The sequence below is a fragment of the Lineus longissimus genome, chromosome 19, assembly GCF_910592395.1.
Source record: "Lineus longissimus chromosome 19, tnLinLong1.2, whole genome shotgun sequence".
NCBI lineage: Eukaryota > Metazoa > Nemertea > Pilidiophora > Heteronemertea > Lineidae > Lineus > Lineus longissimus.
Window position 1 is genome coordinate 1,296,021 of NC_088326.1, and position 22,254 is coordinate 1,318,274.

At 42.1% G+C, this 22,254-nt stretch overlaps 3 protein-coding genes across 4 annotated transcripts; 1 reads left to right on the forward strand and 2 right to left on the reverse strand.

Annotated features, from left to right (window-relative positions):
* Positions 1-1,225: 1,225 nt before the first annotated feature.
* On the reverse strand, positions 1,226-8,852 carry LOC135502922 (exocyst complex component 3-like). Its single transcript, XM_064796121.1, has 20 exons — positions 8,687-8,852; positions 8,358-8,455; positions 7,962-8,131; positions 7,555-7,645; positions 7,172-7,278; positions 6,919-7,000; positions 6,446-6,594; positions 6,201-6,314; positions 5,536-5,725; positions 5,175-5,251; positions 4,861-4,956; positions 4,597-4,663; positions 4,146-4,238; positions 3,661-3,754; positions 3,335-3,405; positions 2,929-3,149; positions 2,415-2,570; positions 2,027-2,222; positions 1,756-1,848; positions 1,226-1,532 (listed from the first exon to the last, which is right to left on the reverse strand). The coding sequence occupies exons 2-20, from the start codon at positions 8,433-8,435 to the stop codon at positions 1,437-1,439; spliced, it is 2,241 nt and encodes a 746-aa protein (XP_064652191.1). The 5' UTR covers positions 8,436-8,455; positions 8,687-8,852; the 3' UTR covers positions 1,226-1,436.
* A 228-nt stretch (positions 8,853-9,080) lies between these two features.
* LOC135503270 (uncharacterized) lies at positions 9,081-14,698 on the forward strand. Of its 2 annotated transcripts, none has more exons than XM_064796771.1 (7): positions 9,081-9,167; positions 9,735-9,968; positions 10,204-10,412; positions 10,610-11,169; positions 11,397-11,519; positions 11,751-11,873; positions 12,069-14,698. In XM_064796771.1, the coding sequence occupies exons 2-7, from the start codon at positions 9,897-9,899 to the stop codon at positions 12,560-12,562; spliced, it is 1,581 nt and encodes a 526-aa protein (XP_064652841.1). In that variant the 5' UTR covers positions 9,081-9,167; positions 9,735-9,896; the 3' UTR covers positions 12,563-14,698. The 2 variants fall into 2 exon arrangements, with proteins under 2 accessions (XP_064652841.1, XP_064652842.1); XM_064796772.1 differs by having other exon boundaries at positions 9,085-9,174.
* Positions 14,699-17,651: 2,953 nt separating this feature from the next.
* LOC135502886 (proteasomal ubiquitin receptor ADRM1-like) lies at positions 17,652-21,518 on the reverse strand. The gene is made up of 6 exons (XM_064796068.1): positions 21,282-21,518; positions 20,961-21,077; positions 19,753-19,912; positions 19,216-19,369; positions 18,542-18,932; positions 17,652-18,167 (listed from the first exon to the last, which is right to left on the reverse strand). The coding sequence occupies exons 1-6, from the start codon at positions 21,486-21,488 to the stop codon at positions 17,976-17,978; spliced, it is 1,221 nt and encodes a 406-aa protein (XP_064652138.1). The 5' UTR covers positions 21,489-21,518; the 3' UTR covers positions 17,652-17,975.
* Positions 21,519-22,254: the final 736 nt, after the last annotated feature.

The following is a 22,254-nucleotide window of genomic DNA, read 5'->3' on the forward strand; positions in this document are numbered from 1 at the left end:
AACATGGAGGCTAAAGATCAAGCTGCGCCAGCTCCAACACCGAAGCAGTCCGCCATGATTTATATTTGTGGAGGTAAATTACCAAAACATATTGTGGGAAAACTTTTAATTCACTAGCTTTTCTACTTTCTGATTTGATACAACAAGTAGCTTTCATTAAACATTGCCAGAAGGTCTATTGTAACCAGATTTTTCCAATTTTCAGAATGCCACAAAGAGAATGAGATCAAGGCACGAGATCCCATTAGGTGTCGTGAGTGTGGTTACAGAATCATGTACAAGAAGCGATCAAAGCGTAGTATCCTTTCGAATGTGATTATAATTATGATAAGTTTGTTAGATGTTGCTGGCAACTGTCCATTTAGATTTGAAGATGCCACTCGTACCTGCCAATTCATCATTCTTAGTGTCTTCATTGAGATCATTCACACAAATCATATCAGCGAATGATAGTAGTTCAGTTCAGGCCGTAGAATTTCTTTTTGTTCGTTTCCTTGACCAGACTTCAGTGGTTGTATTTGAGGCGAGATAACTTCAGGAGCCGACACGTCATGGAATTTGTATCGTTCATCATCATTGCCCATTTTGGATTCATTGGAACTTTGGATATGTTACAACTTGTTCATACCTTGATAATGGATGAACAAATAGTGAGAGAACATTCAGTTTCAAGAGAGAAAAACTTGGACAATTTGGTAAATTGGACAATGCCATTGGTTTGAAAGTTTTGTCAAATTTGTACACTTGTGCAGCTGAGTGTTGTCTCCACTTTCAATTGTATAAGAGAAATTTACGGCTTTCAATTTTGCCAGCCAGGGGTTCCATCAATGATTCCAAGCATTTAGAACATTGGTCATTTTTGTACATAACTTGTTTTTTGAAAGAATCATGCAAATGAATATATAGTCATTTTATGAATTGCTTGTCTGTTCTTTTTGTCCAATGTCCTCACTAGAAAAAGTCATCTTCAGTCGCCTCTCTCCCAACACACTCAGACCTGTGCAGACTTGAACAGAATTGAACTGGGTGGGCAATGTTGATGCGAGTTCTCTCATCTGGTGCCAAGGAGTCGGCCCCACCTCTGTGTTCGACGCTACATCATTCCTGATGGCGCATTCAAATTTGAGTGTGTAATCCTTTCGTGTCCTCCATTCCTCAATGCAATCAAGTTGTATCGAGTTAAGTTAAGATGGTAGTTCATGTACATTGTAACATCAGACACAAGTTTTACATAATAATAGTTTATTTACATATGTACGGTTACATAGCTTTGCACATGACATAGAAGGATATGTACTGTGACAATTACATTGTCCAAACAGCATATTCAAACAGAGCAATGAGAGCACGGCGTATTTGTCCAGTATGCCAGCTTTGATTTAGCTTGTTCCACAAGCTGCACAAACATGGTCCTACTTGTTGCCAATGTTATTAGATCACCACTTGGGGTTGTTGATTGTCACTTTGGTGAACACTCCATTAGGTCGAACTTTAATCTGGCCTTCCTCTTCCCCCATGATTTCCATCACATGCTGAAGAGAGAAGAAAGTGGCTGTGTCATCATCAAATGAAAACCTTAATAGGTCACATCACTACAAGCTTGTTGGCTAGGTGAATGATAACAAGTTACGTATCTAAGAAGATGGTCGTCCTTGGGTTTACATGTAGGTGTCATGATTGTGACATTGGCTGATATGAAGAATAGAGCTTGTGGAACTGAAGAGTTTTCTCTTCAGAAGATAGGCAGTCCCGTACCTGTTTTGCGTCCTTAGCATTGATGTCCCCTCGAGATGTGAACAAAGCTACTAACTGTTCTGGTCTCATGTCGGGGTGACGGTTCACAATACCCTGAAATTTTTTTAAAATATACTTTTAATTAATCATGTTGAGTACACAGTAGCTGCATAGAAAACCAACACTATGTATGCTGTCCGAGTCACCCTCACTTTCACATTAAAACACAGCTTAATCACAGCACCACTGCCAGAGTCAGCAAATCCAACATAACAGTATTTCTCAAACTTACAGTGGCTTCCAATGACAAGAACGATGTATCTGTCAGTTTGATGACCTCTGACATCTCGGCAATGACTTTGAATGGGTTGTCGTCCTGGAGTCCCCTGGAGCCAAGCTTGTTGAACAAGGCGTACATATTTCCAGCGTCCTTGGTCATCTTCTCCGCAGCCTCCTTCCTCTCATTGTGATTTTTGTAGAAGTTTTTCCTGAAAGAAAAGAAAAATCCCTTAAGAAATGGTAGATTTGGCTTCATAGCATTGAGCTCATATTTCAAGACATCATTACTACCTCATGTAAGACTGTTCTACATATCGTCTTGTAATACTTACCCAAAATTGAAATTAGATGAGACATCTTTGGTCATAAGGGGAGGAAACCTATCCAGGACAATACCTTACCTATTGAGAATAGCCTTCATATATTCAAGCAGGATTCTCTCCTGTGCAGCACAAATGATGTTCTCATAATGTTTCGGTTTTAGATGAATGAAATCTTGGGAGTAGTCCTCTACTGTGACTAGAATGGTCTCCATCGCCATAGATTCTTGTGATAGCCTACAGAAAACAGAATATACTACATGAGGGACTTGGTTTACATAGAGTTATTGGTATGGTTTACATATAGCTCATGGTATGTAATGGGATGATGGACTTACATAGAGTTCTGTAGTAAGAATGGGGCTGACTTAAATAAGAGCTCACACACACTTATAACCTGTCACCTCATCGCTTATGAACCAGTCATTTCCAAAGAACAGGCTACATAACAGTTCACAAGATTCATGATGTAGTTTTTCACCCAAGTGTTATTTCATCTCAGTTTTTAAGCTGAGGTCCAATCGAATCCCGACACAGACTCTGACGTCAATCAACAGACATAAGTGGGATGAACCGATCTGTCATCATCACTCACCATTTCTTCAGATCCAGCAGCTCACTGACAAACGTCTCTAAATCAAGGAAGATTTCCTCTAATAGATACCCGCAGCCGTCCCGGGCGATTTTCTGGAACGTCTCCGTCAGAATCTGGAACCTCTCATGGCTAGCGCTGTCTTCATCGTCAGAGGCAAGGAACTGCTTTTTTAGTTGGGAGATGCATTCGATGAATGTACTGCAGTTGTTCACATTAGCAATCTGCAATTTCAGAAACAAGAATGAAAGAGGGACAATAGTAAGAAACTATAGTCTTTTTCAAAAGAAAGGGCACTCAGATTTTTGGTGATTTCACACAGAGAATGCAGCATCAGTTGAAATCACATGTCAGATTAGTGATTTTTACAGCAGAGATATGAGATATTTATGACTGTAATGGATCTTACCATGTAATGTATGAAGTATCTTGTTTCACTCCTGGCCTGAAGATGCTTTTCTCGATAGGCGATCAGCTCAGCTGGAAAGGAATGCCAAACAATCAGATGTAGTTAGGTTTCCGGTATCTGCAGGAAACAGCTTCAGGGGAAGGCAGGCAAGAGACCTCCAGACTTCGTCTCTTTATTATCAACACTGACATCCAGGTAAACCACTGGCAGATTCAGGGAAAGCTCATGTTCAGTGGGTACAACTGACCCACCAGTTACGACATCTCAATGGATGCGACTGGCAAAGCAAGTGGATTACATCTCTCCCCGCACTATTTCTCACTCACTTTTGAAAAATTTGGAAAAGTTTGCCATCTCATCAATGACGAGGCCAAGGACTCTCTTCACAAGGGACTCACTGATGAAACTGGCAACTTGCACCTGGAAGAAATCGACATTGGAAGTAATCTTTGCATTGTAGAAAAGACCTCCTAAAGTGGAACATGTAGCATGCTAGTGGTATAAGAAAGGGAGATAATGATAACAGAGACTTGTGATCCAGGGCGATGATCTGATTAGATGATACAAAGCTTTCCATATCACATTGCTTGTGACCATGGCCAAGTCACTTTATTCCATACTTCTATTGCAACTGTCTCAGGAAATGAGATGTAAACATTGAGCTTCCTTTTACCTGGTGCCTATTTCAGGTAGGCATAAGACCTCGAGTTAGTTCTGATGGATTCCTCCTCAAGGCAAAGACCAAGTCACCAGGCCAATAAACCCAACTGATGCCCAGCCGTAGTAGCACACAACAAAAGGAAGAACTTACATTTTGCTCTATCATCTGGAAGAGAATGACTGGTAATGGCGTGTTGTAGCATCCTTCTCCGTCGGCCTCAGGCTCCTGTTCTTTTGACCAATCCTGAACAAAATAGAAAATAGAGACCCTGTGTTGCCATATTGTCAGACTAAAGCACCTCCACGTCACCATTGAATTGCTTTGGCTTGGGCTCAGGTAAGACAATACTCCCTCCATTTTCTTTATTTATTAGCTACTAGTTCCAGGAGGTCGGAGGACCTCTGTAGATCTCCAGGTTGTGTGTGGCCTGCCCCTGCTTCTCAAACCCCGAGGAAGCGGCAAGATAAACAATGCTTTTCGGCCCCCACATAAACAGCATTAATAATGAGTAATCACTCCACTGTACAAGTTCAATTTTGTGACATTATGTTTGAAATTCTCCATCCATCAAGAGTTTCATTAAAAGATAAGCGAATTTTACCTTTCTATCAGTTATGAGTGAGTTTGTCATCCACTCCTGGAAGTTGTTCCTCATCTTATCAAGGTACCTAAAACACAAGATAACGTTCAGCCAATTCAGTTACCAAGGTAAAGGGTACGTAGAGATTATTCAGGAGCTGCTGTGGACTAGCGGATCCGCCCTCTAGGCCAGCCGTCCAGAGGTCCCTAGTGCAATGTACACAAATGGTACGGGCCTTTATGTTCAAAGCCGTTGCGAGTGACTGGATAAGAAAAAGCGGCTTACTTGTTCTGAAGGTCATTCAGGACATTATTTTCCAACAATGGTCCCAGGCTCTTGACATCAATCTTGAGGTCAGGATTCCCCATCATCTCTGCCCCCCTGAAAGGCAATGCGATCAGACGTTACATTCAGATGCATTCAAAACAAAAAGAGGGAGAAATAAACTTGAATTATTAGAATCCACAGTCTATGTTGTCCATAGAAGTGCAAAGGTATTACAGGCATGGTTTGTTTGCTTAAGATTTGAAATTGTATCTGAAATTTTCCAGTCATGAAAAGAAAAACTGAATATAAATTTCAATTCTGGCAAAACTTACTCGTAAGTATTCAGCCATGTCATGAGAGAGACGATTTCATTTCCTTCTATTTGTTCTTGGGTGATCATCTCATTCAGCTGAAGTGGAATGGCAGATTATTTTATTTGAACGTATTAGGCTGGGTTTAAATCGAGTTATGTCTCTTTCAAAGAGTGGACTACATAGGATATACTTTGTGACTTTCACCCTCGCATAATGTCATATCTAACAGTATATCAACACGGTGTGTTCACGACCGTACCAGATGTAAATTTATCGTCAGGCTAAACCTGACCCAGTTTCCTGCCAGTGCATATCAATCACTTGGAGACCACCAACTTGCCCACCTAGCTCCTGCCTAAAGTCCCCCTTTAATACCTACATGCTCTCCAATGCTCTCGTGGTACATCCTAACATAACTGTTGACAATGTCATATATTGGCGGGAAGCACGGCTCACATAACGTTTTCACAACTCGCAAATCTTCGACGACTAGTTGTCTCGTGATCTCCAGGTGGCGAACCAACCACATTTTGTTGTCTAGACGACCTTCAACTTGATTCCCTTCAATTCTGTAAGAAGGATCAATTTGTCTCAAATGCAGATAACTTTACATATAAAAGTGTTTATCATCATGCTGTTATTATATGTGACCCGCTCTACCAAATCTAGGCGCTTGTCGCATCTGAACTTGACAGGTTGATACGGACTTGTTGTTCATTTCCCTATTGTAGACCTTTGGTGAAATGTGACCAAATCAGTTTGTAATAGATTTCACAAAAGGTCTACAATAGGAAAATGAACAACAAGTCCGTATCAACCTGTCAAGTTCAGATGCGACAAGCGCCTAGTTTTGGTAGAGCGAGTCACATATATCCAAGTGAGTCACACAGCCAACAAGACTTCCTATTACTTCTGATCATAAGTCACTCAGGGGGACTTGCCAGATTGGGCTCAAAGAAGAGGAGTCTACCAAGCTTCGGGCATTTGGCAAGTTTGAGATTACAAGTGTACAATGACAACATCATTCATAATGAAAAATTTTACCTAGCACCAGCGGAATCGCGCAGAACACTAAAACACCTTTCCCTCCACATCTTCGGACGTCCTGGAGGAATGAAGCCGGTTTGATCCTGTCTCTTCAACCAGATGGCATCAGTTCTGAAATACAATCACACGGACTTGTTTTAGTTGAAGGGAGGGCACAGCACAGCCATAAAGGGAGCCCATTTCTATCTATTTGAGACATTCATATTCGAGTCGGGTGTACTCCCCAAGCCATATTTACACACCTCTCTTCTCTTTCAATAATCCTCAATGCCGTCACGATCAGCGTTGGTTCGCGTCTTATACTGCTGAGCGTACGCTGGAGGATCAGCCACAGCTGTTTCCCGAGTGATTCCGAAAGTTTCTCCGCTCCGGCGAAATAATGTTTCAGTGTCTGAAAATAGAGAGAGCTGATAAGGAGTGATTATGATAAGGAATGTTGGTCTTGTTCTCTACTACAGTGACTTAATGCTGTCTCCAACGAGCCACATTGGAGTAAGATAATGGCCGTTTTATTTAGGAAAATTACATTTAGATAATGACACTACCACGACCCTTTCAATCAAAACATTAGGCACTATGTAAAATTTCTCATGCAGGGCCTCCAATTTTAGATACAAGTGAAATCCAAAAAGACTTGTACACTTTGGGTAGCAATAATGCAAGCTCTTGTCTATTTATGTTTGGAATCTGGTTTGAAATCAAAATGGCCACCTACGTTGTTATCTGTTGGGCTTTGCTGAGGCTGCTTATAGAGTTCAAACAATAGGTCATCCCTTGATGCTTCAATGTCCGTCAAACTGTTTAAGAGAAAATAAACTCTAAAATTTTATGATCAGGTTTTAAATTTGTCTAACTTAATGAGCTAAATGTTGTGTAAACACTTTCCCAGACATTTTCAGAATCTGCCGCAAAATGCCAACTTATAGGCATTTTGGATGGCAGATTAGTTTTTATGTACATGTACTTACTATTTGTGGGCATGGAGAAGTTTGCCATCGTTGATATAATCTTGTGTCTTCTTCACCATTTCTGGCACCGTAAAGATATGTTTCATGTTTTCTCTGGCAGCCACCAACTGAAGTAAAAATTTACAAATCAATTACCGGTACCCAAAATTTTCAACATGTGAAACGGATTAGTTTCACATCCAAATCACATCTTAAATCAGATCTCTATTAAGGCCGATATTTGTTAGTCCCAAGGGTGTCCTTAAAAGAGAGGTGCTACTGCTCTCTTCACATAGTTTAGGCTGGTCATATTCATTTTCTTGCCAGGCCTCATTACACTGGATGTCTGAGGCGCTCAACCGCATCCCGTGCATTTCCTCTTTGAACATCAATTCCGAGCTCACCTGAGAATGCCGGGAATTCTCGGATTTGACAGCCTCCAGTTTGTCCGATAATCCAAAGATGAGTTTGTACGACTCATCCACGTCTTCCAGGCTGAAAGACACACAAGAGGCAGAATGTACAAAAGAAGAAAGCAGAGATGGTTTAGATAAGGGAGATCAGTGGCATAGTGGTGAGAGTCCTGGGCTCATAAACAGGCGGTTGTGGGTTTGACATTCGAACGGATCAATGCTATTTCATCTTTGTGTCCTTTAGCAAGGCACTGAACCCCACTTGCTTCTCTCCAACATTCAAAAACAAACAGGATAATCACGATGCAAGGAGCATAATAACAGCTGAATTAGCATATTTTTTTGTCACAAGACTATAAGTAAGACAAAATCAACAGTTTGATAATACTTCACCACACCTTTCTTTGATTTCCTTCACATCCACCAGCGCAGTCTGCAGTTGTGTCAATCCAGCTCTAACGCCGTCAAGCTGTGACTGAACAGCTGTTTTCAGCATTGCCTCTACGGAGGCCTTCTTTCTTGCTACTCTCCGCCTGTACTGATCTACCCTTTCCAGTTGATCTGGCCTCTAAAATAAAAGTTACCATAAGTCAATCGCTTAGAAAATTCTACCAAAAGTCCAGGAAACATGTCTGAAGTGAAAGTTTTAGCTGGCCATTGTCTGGGACTCCCTATGTACACTTACATGAGAACACAAAGTAACAGATATTGATATATGATCAAAATTCTTTTCCATCTATGTTCTTTTTCAGGCGTTTTAGAAGTATGGCAATGGCCAAGTATAAAGGGTTCACCTGTAGAATATTGGCCACATGTTTGGCAGCCGTGATCTTCGCATCTCCCTCAAGCTTTTCAAGGTCTGAAGACAACATGACAGTTGTCGACTAAGACACTGAAATGGAAGGTCAAAAGTGATTTCAATTTACAAAGTCAAGGGTGCTCTCCCTTATTCCTCCAATCATATGGTGATCCATAAGAAAACCAATACCCCCAATTTGGTACAAACGAAAAGGTAATTTAAGGCGAAGTAGAGGTACACAACAAAAAGGGGCGTGGCCAATGAAAATGTACAGGTGACTGTAGTACATTTTGTACAGCAGGTATAGGAAGCAAAAATAATTACCATTTATTGCCAACAAATCACAAGGTAAATAGTATTTTTTGGAGTTTAAACTCTTTCTCAATACTTTCTCTATTGGAAAATCACATTGAGATAAAAATCAAACTATTGTTTATGGGAGAAAATCGAAAAATAAAACTATGTTGACATTTTTATGGGGGCTGACATTTTGTTGCTGGAAGCAAACTGCAGAACATTTTTGCCCGGACATAAATGTTGGGAATTAATAATTCCACAATTACCTCACAGATGTTCATGGAACTGACACACAATAGAGGAACAAAAAGTTAATAATTGCTTGTTACAATATGGATTTTATTTGATAGCTGAAATTATTTTCCTGTTGAAAAGGGAACGAACACATCATGGCCTAATTCCGTAGAATTTCCAAATCATGCGGCGACGGTACGCTTTCGTCAGAAGTGGAGCAACAACATTCAACATTTTTGTCATGATTTCTATACGAAATACATCATAACTTTCCGTAAGAAGTGAGACATTTAACAATAAAGATGTTAAGATTTAAATTCTACCGCTGTCTTTTTGAAATATTGTTTCTTTTTTGCGTAAAACGGTGTTTTGTAGTGTCCCGTTTCCTTGGACCTTGCCGTCCGCCACGTAACGCGTGACGTCATAGAGTTGGCGTGGTGCCAGCCACCATGCATGCCATGTACATGATAACCCAGAAATCAGTGAAACATCCCATCCAAACTTGTTACAGGCCCTCCAGCTGGCATTTGAATTGAGAGGTCGCATTTTCACCTTCGAGGAATCCCTATCAGTCAGTACCGTCATTTATGCCTGGGATGTCATTGATGAGGATCCGGTACTCGTACCCCGGTACGGGTAAGGGGTATTGCTTGTCGTCCATCCTGGACTGGAGCACACAGCTGCGAGACATGATTTGATGTCATTGATGTTGTTGTTGAGGCCATTGCCCATTGAAGCTACAGCATAACGACTTGCCTGATAATAGATAAGAGATTACAGATTGATGCTTGTCAGCCATCCACTGAAAATGATCTCTATTTTTGTATTTTCTTCACTTCAGGGCAGCGCTCCAAAGATTGACAACCACAAGACCCCTGACTCATAGTGACTGGGTCTCCCAGGATTTGCACAAGGGATTTTTGCATCTGAAGTGGAAGCGAGTGAGGCTTGTATAGAGCCTAGAGGAACCCAAAATTGAAGGGGAACTGATTTGACCGCAGGGATGAGTAAGGTTGTGGGTGTGCCTGACCAGCAGGAGGCCGAGATCAGAATTGCTGCAGCAAATCTCAATCAGGTGGGCTAATCTTTTCTCATCCGGCCATGTGCTAGGAATTCTAGGGGATAACATAAAACTAAGACGGTGTCACTGTCAGATCATCATCATTGTCATGGCACACTAGGGTAACAAGCAGAGCACTTGATTCATTCATTGCTACTCCCCTCAGGAGTTGAATTAAGGTCTCTTCGAATACTTTTGAGGCAAACTTCCGTTTATGTTCTAAATGCAATAATAGTCTTGACCATTTCAGACAGTCGAGGATGAGTACCTCTGGCTAACATGTGGAACAATCATGGGGAAGCTGCATAAGAATCGCTTCTACTGTCCTGGGATACACATGGAGTGTATAGAGGTCGAAGAGGAACTGATGGTCACGCCAAAAATGTTTGTGAAAATGGGGGAGAAAGAGAGGCTGAAGGATTGGAAGACTGCTGTCAGGGTGAACGGGATCCCAATCAGGTAAGACAATGTCGCATTTTAAAAGGCAGACCAGTTGATAATGTTATACAGAATAGCAAGATGTAGGCTACATTGTAGCTTCAATGTAGATACAGTGTCCAGAGCAAGGCTAAGGTTAGCCTTGTTATTGAGGAGAACATTCTTAAGAATCATTGAATCTGTCCATAAAGTATACCTGGTATATAATTTCCCTTCAGGCGCTATATGGAAGCTGGTCACCTCGATTTCTACCGCCATAAAGAAACATGCACGATGCGATGTCTGTCTCGGGCAACTACACTCCCTCGACCGGAACTAAACCTAACAGAAGTGGGCTCGATCAAAGAAACTACTTTCAACTGGCTTGAAAATGATTCTGTAAAAACTAAGGGTCAACCAATAAGCTTACTATCTAAAAATCTTCATGGTGCTAAGGTGTCAAAACCAAGTCAAAGATCACGTGCAATTCCAGTGTCGTTAGTGGCCGCAACACCAATATCGGGAAGAAGTACCCCCGAGCAAATGCAGACTGTTTTTATTAACGCAAGCCATGGAACTGTTGCAAAAACTGCTGCAGCTAATTCACTGCTACGATTAAACATGGCTGACTTGAAAGCTGGTGTGGTTGCTAAGGAGAACGGTAGCCATGGCAACGTGATGTCATTCTTGAAGACGCTCGATAATGGTGCTAGTAGCGATGGTGCTGATGCTAATATGGAGAGTGAAGCGACCCATGACCTTGACCCTGAAGAGCTGAGTATGTTTGAACATTGCCGAGGTAACTAACTTAACCGAGTAGTTTATCTGTAGCCATGGTAACTGTATTAACTATGTTGTCTTTCTGTCTCATGGCAACCGTAACTATACTGATGAATTGTAAATCTATCTCCATGGTAACTGTACTAACCACATTGTTTTGTTGTGACATGATTTTGCCAGACATCTACCTGTCTATATTCTCCTAGCTTTACCATTTCTGTAATGCATTCAAACTTTTGATTTCAGACAGTCAGGTATTCTGGCGGGGCATACTTCAAGTTGGAATCCTAGATAACGTCATGCAGGACATCATTTCGGCCGTACAGAAGTTAAAACTTGAGCTCGTCATGTCCAGCGTGGGCAAAGAAGGTAAGAACGTCTATGGTTTGCCTGAATCATGATGTGTGGTGGGTTGGTTGGATACGTCTGGGTCCTTATGGGGGAATTAACATCTGTGTTGGCAGGGAGGTAATTCTTCGATCTACTTGAGGAGTGCAACTTTCACTGACCAAACTTCTGATCTGACGGATGTGATGTCCAAATCAGATAAACTTATCTTGAAAACAGGCTGACATAAACACTATTATCTCATCATTTCAGAATCGAAGCGTCTTACAAAACTTGTTGAGCAGTTGGGAATAATGAAACAGATCCGAGGCAAGGTTGCTAAGCAACGGGGTGAGATGCAGCAGCAGAAAGACCAGCTCAAGAAGGAAATGGAAGGTAAGGTTGACCTTTTCACTATGGCGAAACAAGGAATGTTCATCTTCAGACAATTCGTCCTCGCCATCTATAAATTGATCCCTGGACAGCCCTTCCTAGTGCATAATTGACTATTTGTGATAAAAGATGCCCTTCCCATACTTATACTAGATGATTGAATGTTAGATTTGGAAATATATCTCAATGTTGTTTCAGATTTGAAGAAGAGGGTTGCTGAGGCTGAAATGAAGCAGTATGAACTAAAACGTAAGTCTGAATGCTTCGACCAGCTCATAGAGATGAGTATGAAGCGTCCAAATCTGTCCATGCCATCCCCGGCTCCGTCCGATTGGTCAGAACAGAGCACTGTCGGTGAGGACATGGTCGAGTCAGAACAGTCTGAGAGCAACTCTCATTCTGACGAACGCGGAGTCAGAGTTGGGGGAAAGCGGAGTCGAAAAGCTGCAAAAACTAACCGCATCCCGCCGACGAAGGAAACTGTACCGGACGATTTAGCCGATGAAAATAGCAATACATGTATTGCGGAAGGGAAGATGAAAGAGGATTGTGCCTCTGATAGTGGTGGTGATGATAATCTGACGAGTTTGAAGAGTAATACTTCTGAGCAGACGGCAGCGGCTAGGAAACGAGGGCGGTATTCTGATGATGAGGATTATACTGGTGGTGAGGATGAGGATGATGATGACTGATGAAAAATTGTCATTTAAAACGTGTCCCTGGTGTGGTTTACGTGAGAGGGTTTTTATATTTTTGACAATCTTTTCAAAGGTGGGGAGTTGGAGGAACTGATAAGTCTAAAGTGACTGCTGATACTAGTGATAGTAACTAGCACTACACCAACCTTTTTCAACAGGGCTGCCAACCCATCAGTACTTTTAGTCCATATTTCTGAAATTTGTCAAAATTTGTAAGATCGTACAAAATTTTCCTTCGATATCCCATGCAGAGTACTGAAGATCATGCAGAAATACTGCTACCAGAGAGAAATGATATTTTGGTAAAAAGTACCAAAAGAAAGGAACTTCTTGGAAGCAGTTCCTGATGGCCCTCATGAAGGGTTGGCGGCTACTGTTTCAGTATGTTGTTTTCAATGCGATTCTGAATATCATGACCATTGGTATCCTAAGAGCATTAGCCATATGATGAATTTGTATTTTTTTCTTGTTTCTTTTGGTTGTTTATGGCTGTATATTTTGAAAATGGGGGTTCATTCGATATTACTTGTCTTAGTTTGCATTTATTTCATGAAAAGTTTTGTTGAAGAGTAGGTGGCGGAGCGTTTGAAATCTGCGATTCAATGATAGTTGTTTTAGAATTATTTTGACTCTGTAGAGCTTTTGATTTTCTTAGGGCTGTCAATACATGTAACTTTAGTCTACTCTGCTGTGAATTGTATGCGAGGTTGTATATTATAACATGTAAATGTAGCGGCAAGAACTAGATTATGGTACCGGCCAATGCAGAAATGTTCTTAATTGGAAGGGTCTCATGTCATTTATTTATGACGGTACTCTAGAATGGACTTGACCATAATGACATTTCGGGAATTATTATGCAAATCATGACATTGCCACCACTTGTGGTCTTGAACACATGGCTCTTTAGCCATTATAAACCCATGTTGCGTTCATCTTGCAAACTTGGCTCTGTCTCGTCCATTAGTTCATCATCATCCTCGTTGTCGTCGAACGACTAGGTCGTGTTTGATCGTTGGGTGGAAAAGAAATGTGGAGAATTTTATCAGGAAGTAGTATACAGGTATATCCATGCTGTATTGATTTTGGGTAATATTGAAAAGGCAGTGGAGTTTTGTGATTGCAGACACTTGTAGATTTTCATCTGGGTCTAACAAGGGACAAGGCAGAGTCAAGTTAGGTGTTTGAATCGTCAGACGGGGTAGAATACCAGATCCTGTGCATTTATATTATCTGGAATAGGATTCCAAGCATTTTATGTCTGAATGACTCAAATTTACTTGTATTTAATTGATTTTAGTATGAGGCTTCTTCAAAAAGTGGAAAGCTTGACCAAGACTGAAGAGAGACAGTTGTATTTTAAATGTATGTCTCTGCAGACATTCTGGGATAAGAAATATTTTCACATTCCAGTTGCACAGGTAATTTTTGCTGATTGTTTGTGTCAGATCAGGCAACTATAAAATGTATACTTCTGATTGTGGTTTTGATTGGGTGACTTGTGTACAGTGGATCTATTTTGAGCAAAATCATGTAATCGTTGTTAAAAAGGTCAATTTATTGCATGTATTGAGACCTTTTGAAAACGAAATCAATATTTTTGGCCAGAAAGATTTATGATTGCAATTTAAGTTAATGATAAATTGATAGAATTATTGGGATGGTTGAAATTGATTGTATGATTATAAAAGTTAAAATATTGAACATTATAGATTTACAGTTTTGGCCGAACTCCTATAATTACACTAGTGGTTAAATCATTCGTGTGCTTAGATTGGTTTGACTGACCATACAATACAGAAACTACATGTATTTGCCTGTACCAAAACCATATTTTTCCAACTGATACATGTAGCTCTTGATTATTACACATGAAAAATGGCAAAAATCCTGTTGAAAACTTGTAATTATTTTGACAGGCATTGAACCACCATATGCATGAGTTTCAAATCTTAGACTGGTGAAACTGGAGTGTATAGGAGAGTGCTGTAGATTATAATGAATTCCATTTCGGCATATACATTGATTGACTCCTTGTAGGAGATTGGTATTGTTATTCTGTATATAAGATTTCTAGACATTTATATTGTACATATGGCAGAAGATAAATAAACTTTCTACAGATCTATATTTAAAGATAGTCTTTCGTGTCCTCTATCTGGCAAGGCCATATCTTATCCAGGACAAGACCTTCAGAGTGCATGAGCACACTTATCCCCTTCAACCCTGGCTAAGGCAAAGGTCAGACACAACTCTGTGACACTAGCCACTAGTTGTGAAAGACCAGAGTTTATGTCTCCTGTGAGACAAGCTACCGGTCGTGAGACAGAGGAACATCTTGTAAAAGACAGCAACACAGGTTGTGAAAGGCAAGGGGACTATTTCTCCTACTACACCAGCCACAAGTTGTGTAAAGATGGGGGGAGGGCTAAGGCCTTCGATTACACCAGCTACTGGTTATGAGCTGAGACGGGGAGCAACTTTTGAAAAGACGGCCAAACTGGTTGTGAAAGACAGGGGACTATTTCCACTTGCTACACCAGCTGCAGGTTGTGAATGTGACGCAGGTAGTTAACTCGTTTTCTTTTGTCTTCGGGGGTTGGTTGTACCTCTGCGCCGTGGGTGTGTCCCGGCCAGAGTGGAACCTGTTGTGTTCGATTGTGTTGATGAGGAGAGTTTTGTCAAAGTAAGTTGAATAAAAGTCGAGAGAAAGTGGCGAGATATTTCATAGTTCTTGGAGTTATTTAATCAATCGTGACAAGGGCTAGCTCTTGTCACAATTGATTGAATTCCTGCCTTTTATTCAACTTACTTTGACAAACTCTCAACACACAATCGAACACAACAGGTTCCACTCTGGCCGGGACACACCCACGGCGCAGAGGTACAACCAACCCCCGAAGACAAAAGAAAACAAGTAAATTACCTGCGTCACATGAAGGACAAGGGACCTCCTACTCCACCAGCTATATGTTGTGAGACAAGGACCATGTCAATTTGTGAAAGACAGCAGCACACTAGCTGAAGGTGTGACAGTCCTCTTACTACACCAGCTACAAATTGTGAAAGACGAACTATTCCTCCTGCTACACACGTCACAAGTTGAGAGACAGGGGACTATTCCTCCTGCTACACTAGTCACAAGCAGTGACAGACAGGGCCGGTTTGCAAGGGTTTTTTTATAGGTAGGTTCGTATAAGCGCATAATGGAATCCTCTCCTGGGACATTTTAAACTTCTTCACCGGTTTAGGCCTCCTGCCACCAGCCACAAGTTGTCAAAGACAGAGGACCATTCCTCCTGAAACCCAAATAACAAGTTGAGAGACCGGGGGACTGTTTCTTTCTCCTTCACTAGCCCCCAGTTGCGAAAGACAAGCTATCATACCTCCTACTTCACCAGCTATAGCTTGTGAGTGACAGCTGCAGGGACCATTGGTACATCAGTTTGGAAAAGGCCAGGGACTATTCCATGTTACACTAGCCACACGTTGTTATAATGTTAAAGACAGAGAGCCAGCCCTTCAATTCTGCTTTATGAGCGAAAAGCTGTGCTTGGCAGGAGACTATTCCTCCTGCTACACCAGCTACAAGTTGTAAAAGACAGCAGAGCAGGTTGTGAAAGACAGGGGACTATTTCTTCCTGCTACACCAGCCACAAGTTCTTGCTGCACCATTCGCAAATTGAAAGACAGCTCAGGTGACTATTCCTCCTGCTACACCAGCTACAAGTTGTGAAAGACAACGGAGCAGGTTGTGAAAGACAGGGGACAGTTTTTCCTGCTACATCAGCCACAAGTTCTTGCTACACCATTCACAAGTTGAAAGACAGCTCAGGTGACTATTCCTCCTGCTACACCAGCTACAAGTTGTAAAAAACAGCGGAGCAGGTTGTGAAAGACAGGGGACTATTTCTTCCTGCTACACCAGCCTCAAGTTCTTGCTACACCATTCACAAGTTGAAAGACAGCTCAGGTGACTATTCCTCCTGCTACACCAGCTACAAGTTGTAAAAAACAGCGGAGCAGGTTGTGAAAGACAGGGGACTATTTCTTCCTGCTACACCAGCCTCAAGTTCTTGCTACACCATTCGCAAGTTGAAAGACAGCTCAGGAGACTATTCCTCCTGCCACACCAGCTACAAGTTGTGAAAGACAGCGGAGAAGGTTGTGAAAGACAGGGGACTATTTCTTCCTGCTACACCATCCACAAGTTGTGAAAGATCAGGGATTGTACCTCCTACTTCACCAGCTGTATGTTGTGAGAGACTGGGGGAATTTCGTCCTGCTATACCAGCCACCAGTTGTAAAAGACAAGGGACAGTACCTTCTGTTTCACCAGCTGTATGTTTTGAGAGACTGGGACCATGTAAATTTATGAAATACAGGGGACTATTCCTCCTGCTACACCACCCAAAAGTCGCCTGCTTCACCAGTCACAAGGCAGGGGACTATTCCTCCTGCTACACCAGCGACGAATTGTGACAGACAGAGGTATTTCTTTCATTGTACTTGAAGATGTGACACTGTCTCAATCTTGCTAGGGATGCCTGATGCTTGCTCTCTCCAACAGTATTGGCACTAGAGAACATTTTGAGTCCATCTATAGGTCACCGATGTCTTCCACCAGATTAGAGCATGGTTGCCACACTGGCCAAATCATGGACATCACCACCTCTTGCCAAATAAATCGGTGGTTGTGACATTTTGGATAATCTTTTCGTTCCTCATTGTGACATCAAGAGGTGCAACACAGGACCCAGCCTGGCTGGTACAATTTTGGGTGAATGGGAATGATCATCACAAAACTTTAGCACTGCATTGTAGGTCATTTCACAACCACTTGGGACAGACACAACCTGCATCACAGATCAGGAATGTAGCATGGGCACCGAGCACTGAACAATGACTGTGGTTGTGTTAAGGCTTTTTGGCGACTTCACCCATCTCGCCTGCCTTGGGAGTCTTCAAGACTGAGACTTGGCCTTCAGTGAGCACCCATGAGCAGTCAGAGGTGCCCAGTCAGTTCATAAGATTCTAGCAGCTCACCCTGGAACCACCAAAATAACAACTAGAAAGTCCGAGCTTATTTGCAGAACATTTCCTCATTATTTTATTCAGTGAATGAAATGATGGGATTGTCTATTCAATTCTTTGAAGATACCATACATTTTGATCTGGACTCAAATTACTAATTGAATGATGAATGAAGTAGTTCTTTGGCATTTTTTAGCTCACTATATCAATGGCAAATCTGCACTTAGTTTGAGTTTCTTAGAATCAATGTGAAGTTGCTGATGATCAAGGAACTCTATACTAGAGAAGTTAAGCATCCGGGGAAATTTTCTAAATGATAGTTCATGTTCCAATCCAGGAAATATTGAACTTTTGTTCACGATTGAATCTCTTCTCACTCCTTGTCACCTTCTTCCATCTTCTCCGCAGAGTCCTTTTTCTTCTTGTCCTCCTCCTCCAACGCCTTGACGAATCCTGGAACATCACCAGCAACAGCGGCAGTCACCACAGCGTCCCCAAGGCCAAACTCCTGCATCAGTGGTCCAAGCTGGCCCGAGGCGAGGGCTGAACTGAAGGTACTCAAGGCCTAAAAAACAATGATATTAGTTCCATTACTGAACTGGTCCAAGTTTTGCTCGATGTATTTGTAATCTCATATCAAGGATAGTTTCCAGCAAAGGTACATGGCGACATCAACTGGAAAGTTAGTGCATTCTTTTTAAAAACAGGAGCCACGAAAAATGTATAGGCAAGATATGGCCTGAAGCCAACGTCCTCGAGTTGGAATGAAGACAAGGAATATGCAATCGAGCATGGACTCGCAGTAATCATCTCTGACATCTCTGACACTGCCTTGTGATGCTGGTCTTTGGATTTCATACCTCCGCACTGAGATACCTCAGCATTGAGGTCACCTCTTGCTGGATTGTGGCTGCATCCAATCCAACCAAATATGCTCACCTGTTGAAACTGTGGCGACTGTATAGTTGCTCTCAACTCCGTCTCGTTTCTTGGCAATGTCTCCGCCTCCGGGAGAAACTGGATCAGTCGCTGCTGAGTCTCTGGGTTCGAGAGGAGCGGAATGATTGCCTCCGCTGGCATCGCATGCGACAAGTCCACGTTGTCTTTTTGCGCAGGAACAGAGAGGTTCGACAAGATGTTCTGGAGATCCGTCAGTTGAATTGAGCTTTGCCTCCCAAGAGCTGGAGGTGCTGGGGTGGCACCGGTCGAAGCAGAAGGGGTGGTCGTTGTTGGGGTAGAGGAGCTCGTAGTACTTGCAGGAGTCGTGCTCGTGCCACTTCCAGCCGCTGTGGTTGTCCTTGGGCCTGGAGAGGATTGCACACGCACAGGTCTGGAAAACAAATTGCATAAATTTCATCTTAACTTTTGAGTATCATACACTTCATCAGTGTCTATGATTGTCCTTACTGGCTACCTACAAATATACATTATCATCAACTGTCAAGGGCATAACTGCAGAGTGGGGAGGGAGACTGAAAATTTCCCTCTTTATTTTATCTTTTTGAGACCCCCCCTCAGCTAATGAAAGTGATTCAAACTGTGATACCTTTCCAGAAAACAGGGCTGCTCTCTGGACCAACCTCAATGTCTTCAATTGATATCTAAATACTTACGTGGCACTAGCAGAGTCAGTAGACTGGGCACTGCCCGGTCTACCCAGCAGATTGGACATGCCACCCAGACCTCCCATCCCCATCCCACCAAGAAGTTGCATCAGCTGTTGTTGGCTCATGTTGCCAAGGATTCCCTGGAGATCGCTGTCACCACCTAGGGAAGAACAGAAATAGGAATTTCATTGTTGTATAGATTGTGAAAATCTGAGTCTTGGATGTCTTTTCCACTTTCTTCATCCACTTCAAAACGTGTAGCCCTTGTCTTTGGCATTCTAATTTCGTGACACCCTGCACTCAAGGCAGTGACCGAGTGAGATGCAATAGACACGAGGGTCTATGACCACTTCAGCTCTCTCTCATATTACACAGGAACACACCTGAACCAATTCAGCTCTCACATAACACAGGAACATACCAATTCAGAGCTCTACGCCAACTCAGCAAATGCTCTGAAATATCTTTGTTCTTTTATTTTCATTACCCATAATGTGTTCATGAGCAGATATTTCTCTGCTATTCTTTCGCGTTTACACTTACTTAGACCAGCGAGCTCTGGCGGCAGACCACCAAGTCCTCCGGAGCCTCCACCACCGCCACCACCACCACCACCACCACGGGTGGACCCAGGTGTTGGCGGATTGTTCAAGAACTCGTTCACTTTGCGACAATTCTCTTCATCTTTATCGGACTTGGGTTCCTGGGAAATGACATAACACATGATAAGCTACTTTCAAAACATGATCATAACAAAAACAGCATTTCTAACTTGATTTTAGGATAGGATAAAAGAAACTAGAATTGTCAGTTGAGTCTTTGCAGACTCTGGAGTCTCCGCCTCATATGCACACAGCCATGCATGTTGACAAAAACAAAACAAAAACATCGCACTTTCACTTCAGCGAAGCGATGGTTTATGTGCGAAATACGACTGATCAAGGCAACATAAAGTGTCCAGAAGGGAAGAACACATTCTTGAAACTCAGCTGCTTCAATTCACTGCCGTTTTTTCTTATTTCATAGCCCATAAACTCCAAATATTAGGTTTTATAGAAAAATGCTTCGATGGTGTAGACTTGTCCCTGGTCTTTATCCGTTACATTCCTCCATATGTGCAGCCAATATGTAATACACATAACGCGGGGCACCAGTCATCGTGCCGGTGTAACATCTGTGGTTGTTCCCCATGTTTCAGTGTTTCCAAACAATAGGCAGCTGGAGAGACCATGACTTTTCAATAGGGGGGATACACAGAAAAACTCGTCAATCTATTTTTGAGCGTTCCCAAACAATGAGGGGAAACACTCAAAAACAGAAACACTCAAAAACATTACACCGGTATGGCGAGGTTTATTGGTTAAAAATTTAGATGTATTGCGCTATGCATGCCCATAGCACTTTCGCGGCTGTTACCCAGATTGACTTCTTAGTTCATGGACACCCTCGTTTTATCGATGTTTTGCAATGCATTGCCGTGTTCATGTACGTACATATGAAGCTTTCACCTGGGGACGAGAGTTTGCTGGAATAATTTCTTGAGGAGAATAATACCCTAATACAAAAGTCTCAGCTGATGGCGGAGACTAAAAAGGGTGTAAAATTAGGTTTGTACAACTACAAACTTACTTAGGCTATGTCAGTCGTGAGTCTAGGTTCTTATGCCTATTATATTAGGCCTAGTATTACTATTTACTGCATTCTTCTGTCTCGATTTTTTGGTAGGCCTAGTTACTGTACTGGTATCCTACCTGCACCCAAAAGAAGAACTTCCTGCTGGATAGCTTGAACTTGAGGATGTAGACTCGGCCAGTGGTGCACGCTGGGACATGCTTGAATTCGATGTCGTCGGGAAAGATGATCAGATCCTGGAAGGAATTAGGAGGAAAGGACTTGTAAAGAAATGATAAGTCAATCAGTAAATTGCGAATCAATGGAGGACAATTGATTATTCTGCCCTGTGGCGTGCTCGGCGTTTGGCTTCAGTGGCTTGACAACATTTACAAGAACATGAAGTATGACAATGCAATTTTGAAACAACTGGCGGGGTCAAGGTTATAAATTATGCTCACATCTTCGACGACACCGGACGTCCTATCCTTCCAACAGAAGTGCATCAACGAGTCATCCGACTGATGTACATAGACCAGACCCTTCCTCTTATCAGGGTGAACCATCTTCCCCTTCATATACATCTTTCCAGCTCGAAATTCAACCAGATTTCGGCCGCTAGAAGTTCCCCGACTCGCTGCATTTCCGAAAAGTGCACCAGACGCCATTTTCGCAAATTTGAGGTGTGAGCTAGCCTGCTGATTGAAGTTATCGATAAACTGTTCTTGAAAAATACATATCCTAAGTTAACACCAGACGGCGCTACCTGCGTAATTCTCGTTGTCCAGTCATTCTTTCATTAGGAAGCGAACAGCGCGCGCAGACCTTATCCAGGACTATGGGCGGTTATTACCGCAAATAAAGACAAACTAAAGCAAAGACACCTGTGTAGCATATCAAGGACACGTAGATTGATACTCCTGGGCGGTTATTACCGCAAATAAAGACAAACCAAAGCAAAGACACTTGTGTAGCATATCAAGGACACGTAGATTGATACTCCTGGGTGGTTATTACCGCAAATAAAGACAAACCAAAGCAAAGACACTTGTGTAGCATATCAAGGACACGTAGATTGATACTCCTGGGCGGTTATTACCGCAAATAAAGACAAACCAAAGCAAAGACACTTGTGTAGCATATCAAGGACATGTAGATTGATACTCCTGTGTGTGCCACATCAAAGACACCTGGACCATACACCACGTCAAAGATAACGATGCGAAGTCAACAGGCGGCGCCACTGTAGATTGCTGGCGGCCGTACGCTGCCTGTTGACGTTGTTGTTATTTGCCACCTCTCTCCTATGGCAAGCCGTTTGCTTCAAAAAGTCGAAATGATTTTTTTTCTAGTCGAAATGATTTTTTTCTAGTCAAGATATTTTTTTTCATGTCAAGAAAAAAAATTTGAAATTAAATTTTTTTTTTCAAGTCG

Bases quoted from the DNA above. Each gene is read 5' to 3' on its own strand.
- LOC135502886 (XM_064796068.1), bottom strand. From the start codon at position 21,488: ATGGCGTCTGGTGCACTTTTCGGAAATGCAGCGAGTCGGGGAACTTCT. The intron at 19,370-19,752 runs GTAAGTGTAAAC...GTTCTTCCCTAG, and splicing joins GCCAGAGCTCGCTGGTCTAA to GTGGTGACAGCGATCTCCAG. The intron at 18,168-18,541 runs GTGAGCATATTT...ATTGTTTTTTAG, and splicing joins AGTCGCCACAGTTTCAACAG to GCCTTGAGTACCTTCAGTTC.
- LOC135502922 (XM_064796121.1), bottom strand. From the start codon at position 8,435: ATGTTGTCTTCAGACCTTGAAAAGCTTGAGGGAGATGCGAAGATCACG. The intron at 8,132-8,357 runs GTGAACCCTTTA...CTTTTATTTTAG, and splicing joins ATGTGGCCAATATTCTACAG to AGGCCAGATCAACTGGAAAG. The intron at 1,533-1,755 runs GTACGGGACTGC...TTCTCTCTTCAG, and splicing joins ATGCTAAGGACGCAAAACAG to CATGTGATGGAAATCATGGG.
- LOC135503270 (XM_064796771.1), top strand. From the start codon at position 9,897: ATGAGTAAGGTTGTGGGTGTGCCTGACCAGCAGGAGGCCGAGATCAGA. The intron at 11,520-11,750 runs GTAAGAACGTCT...TCATCATTTCAG, and splicing joins GTCCAGCGTGGGCAAAGAAG to AATCGAAGCGTCTTACAAAA. The intron at 11,874-12,068 runs GTAAGGTTGACC...ATGTTGTTTCAG, and splicing joins GCTCAAGAAGGAAATGGAAG to ATTTGAAGAAGAGGGTTGCT.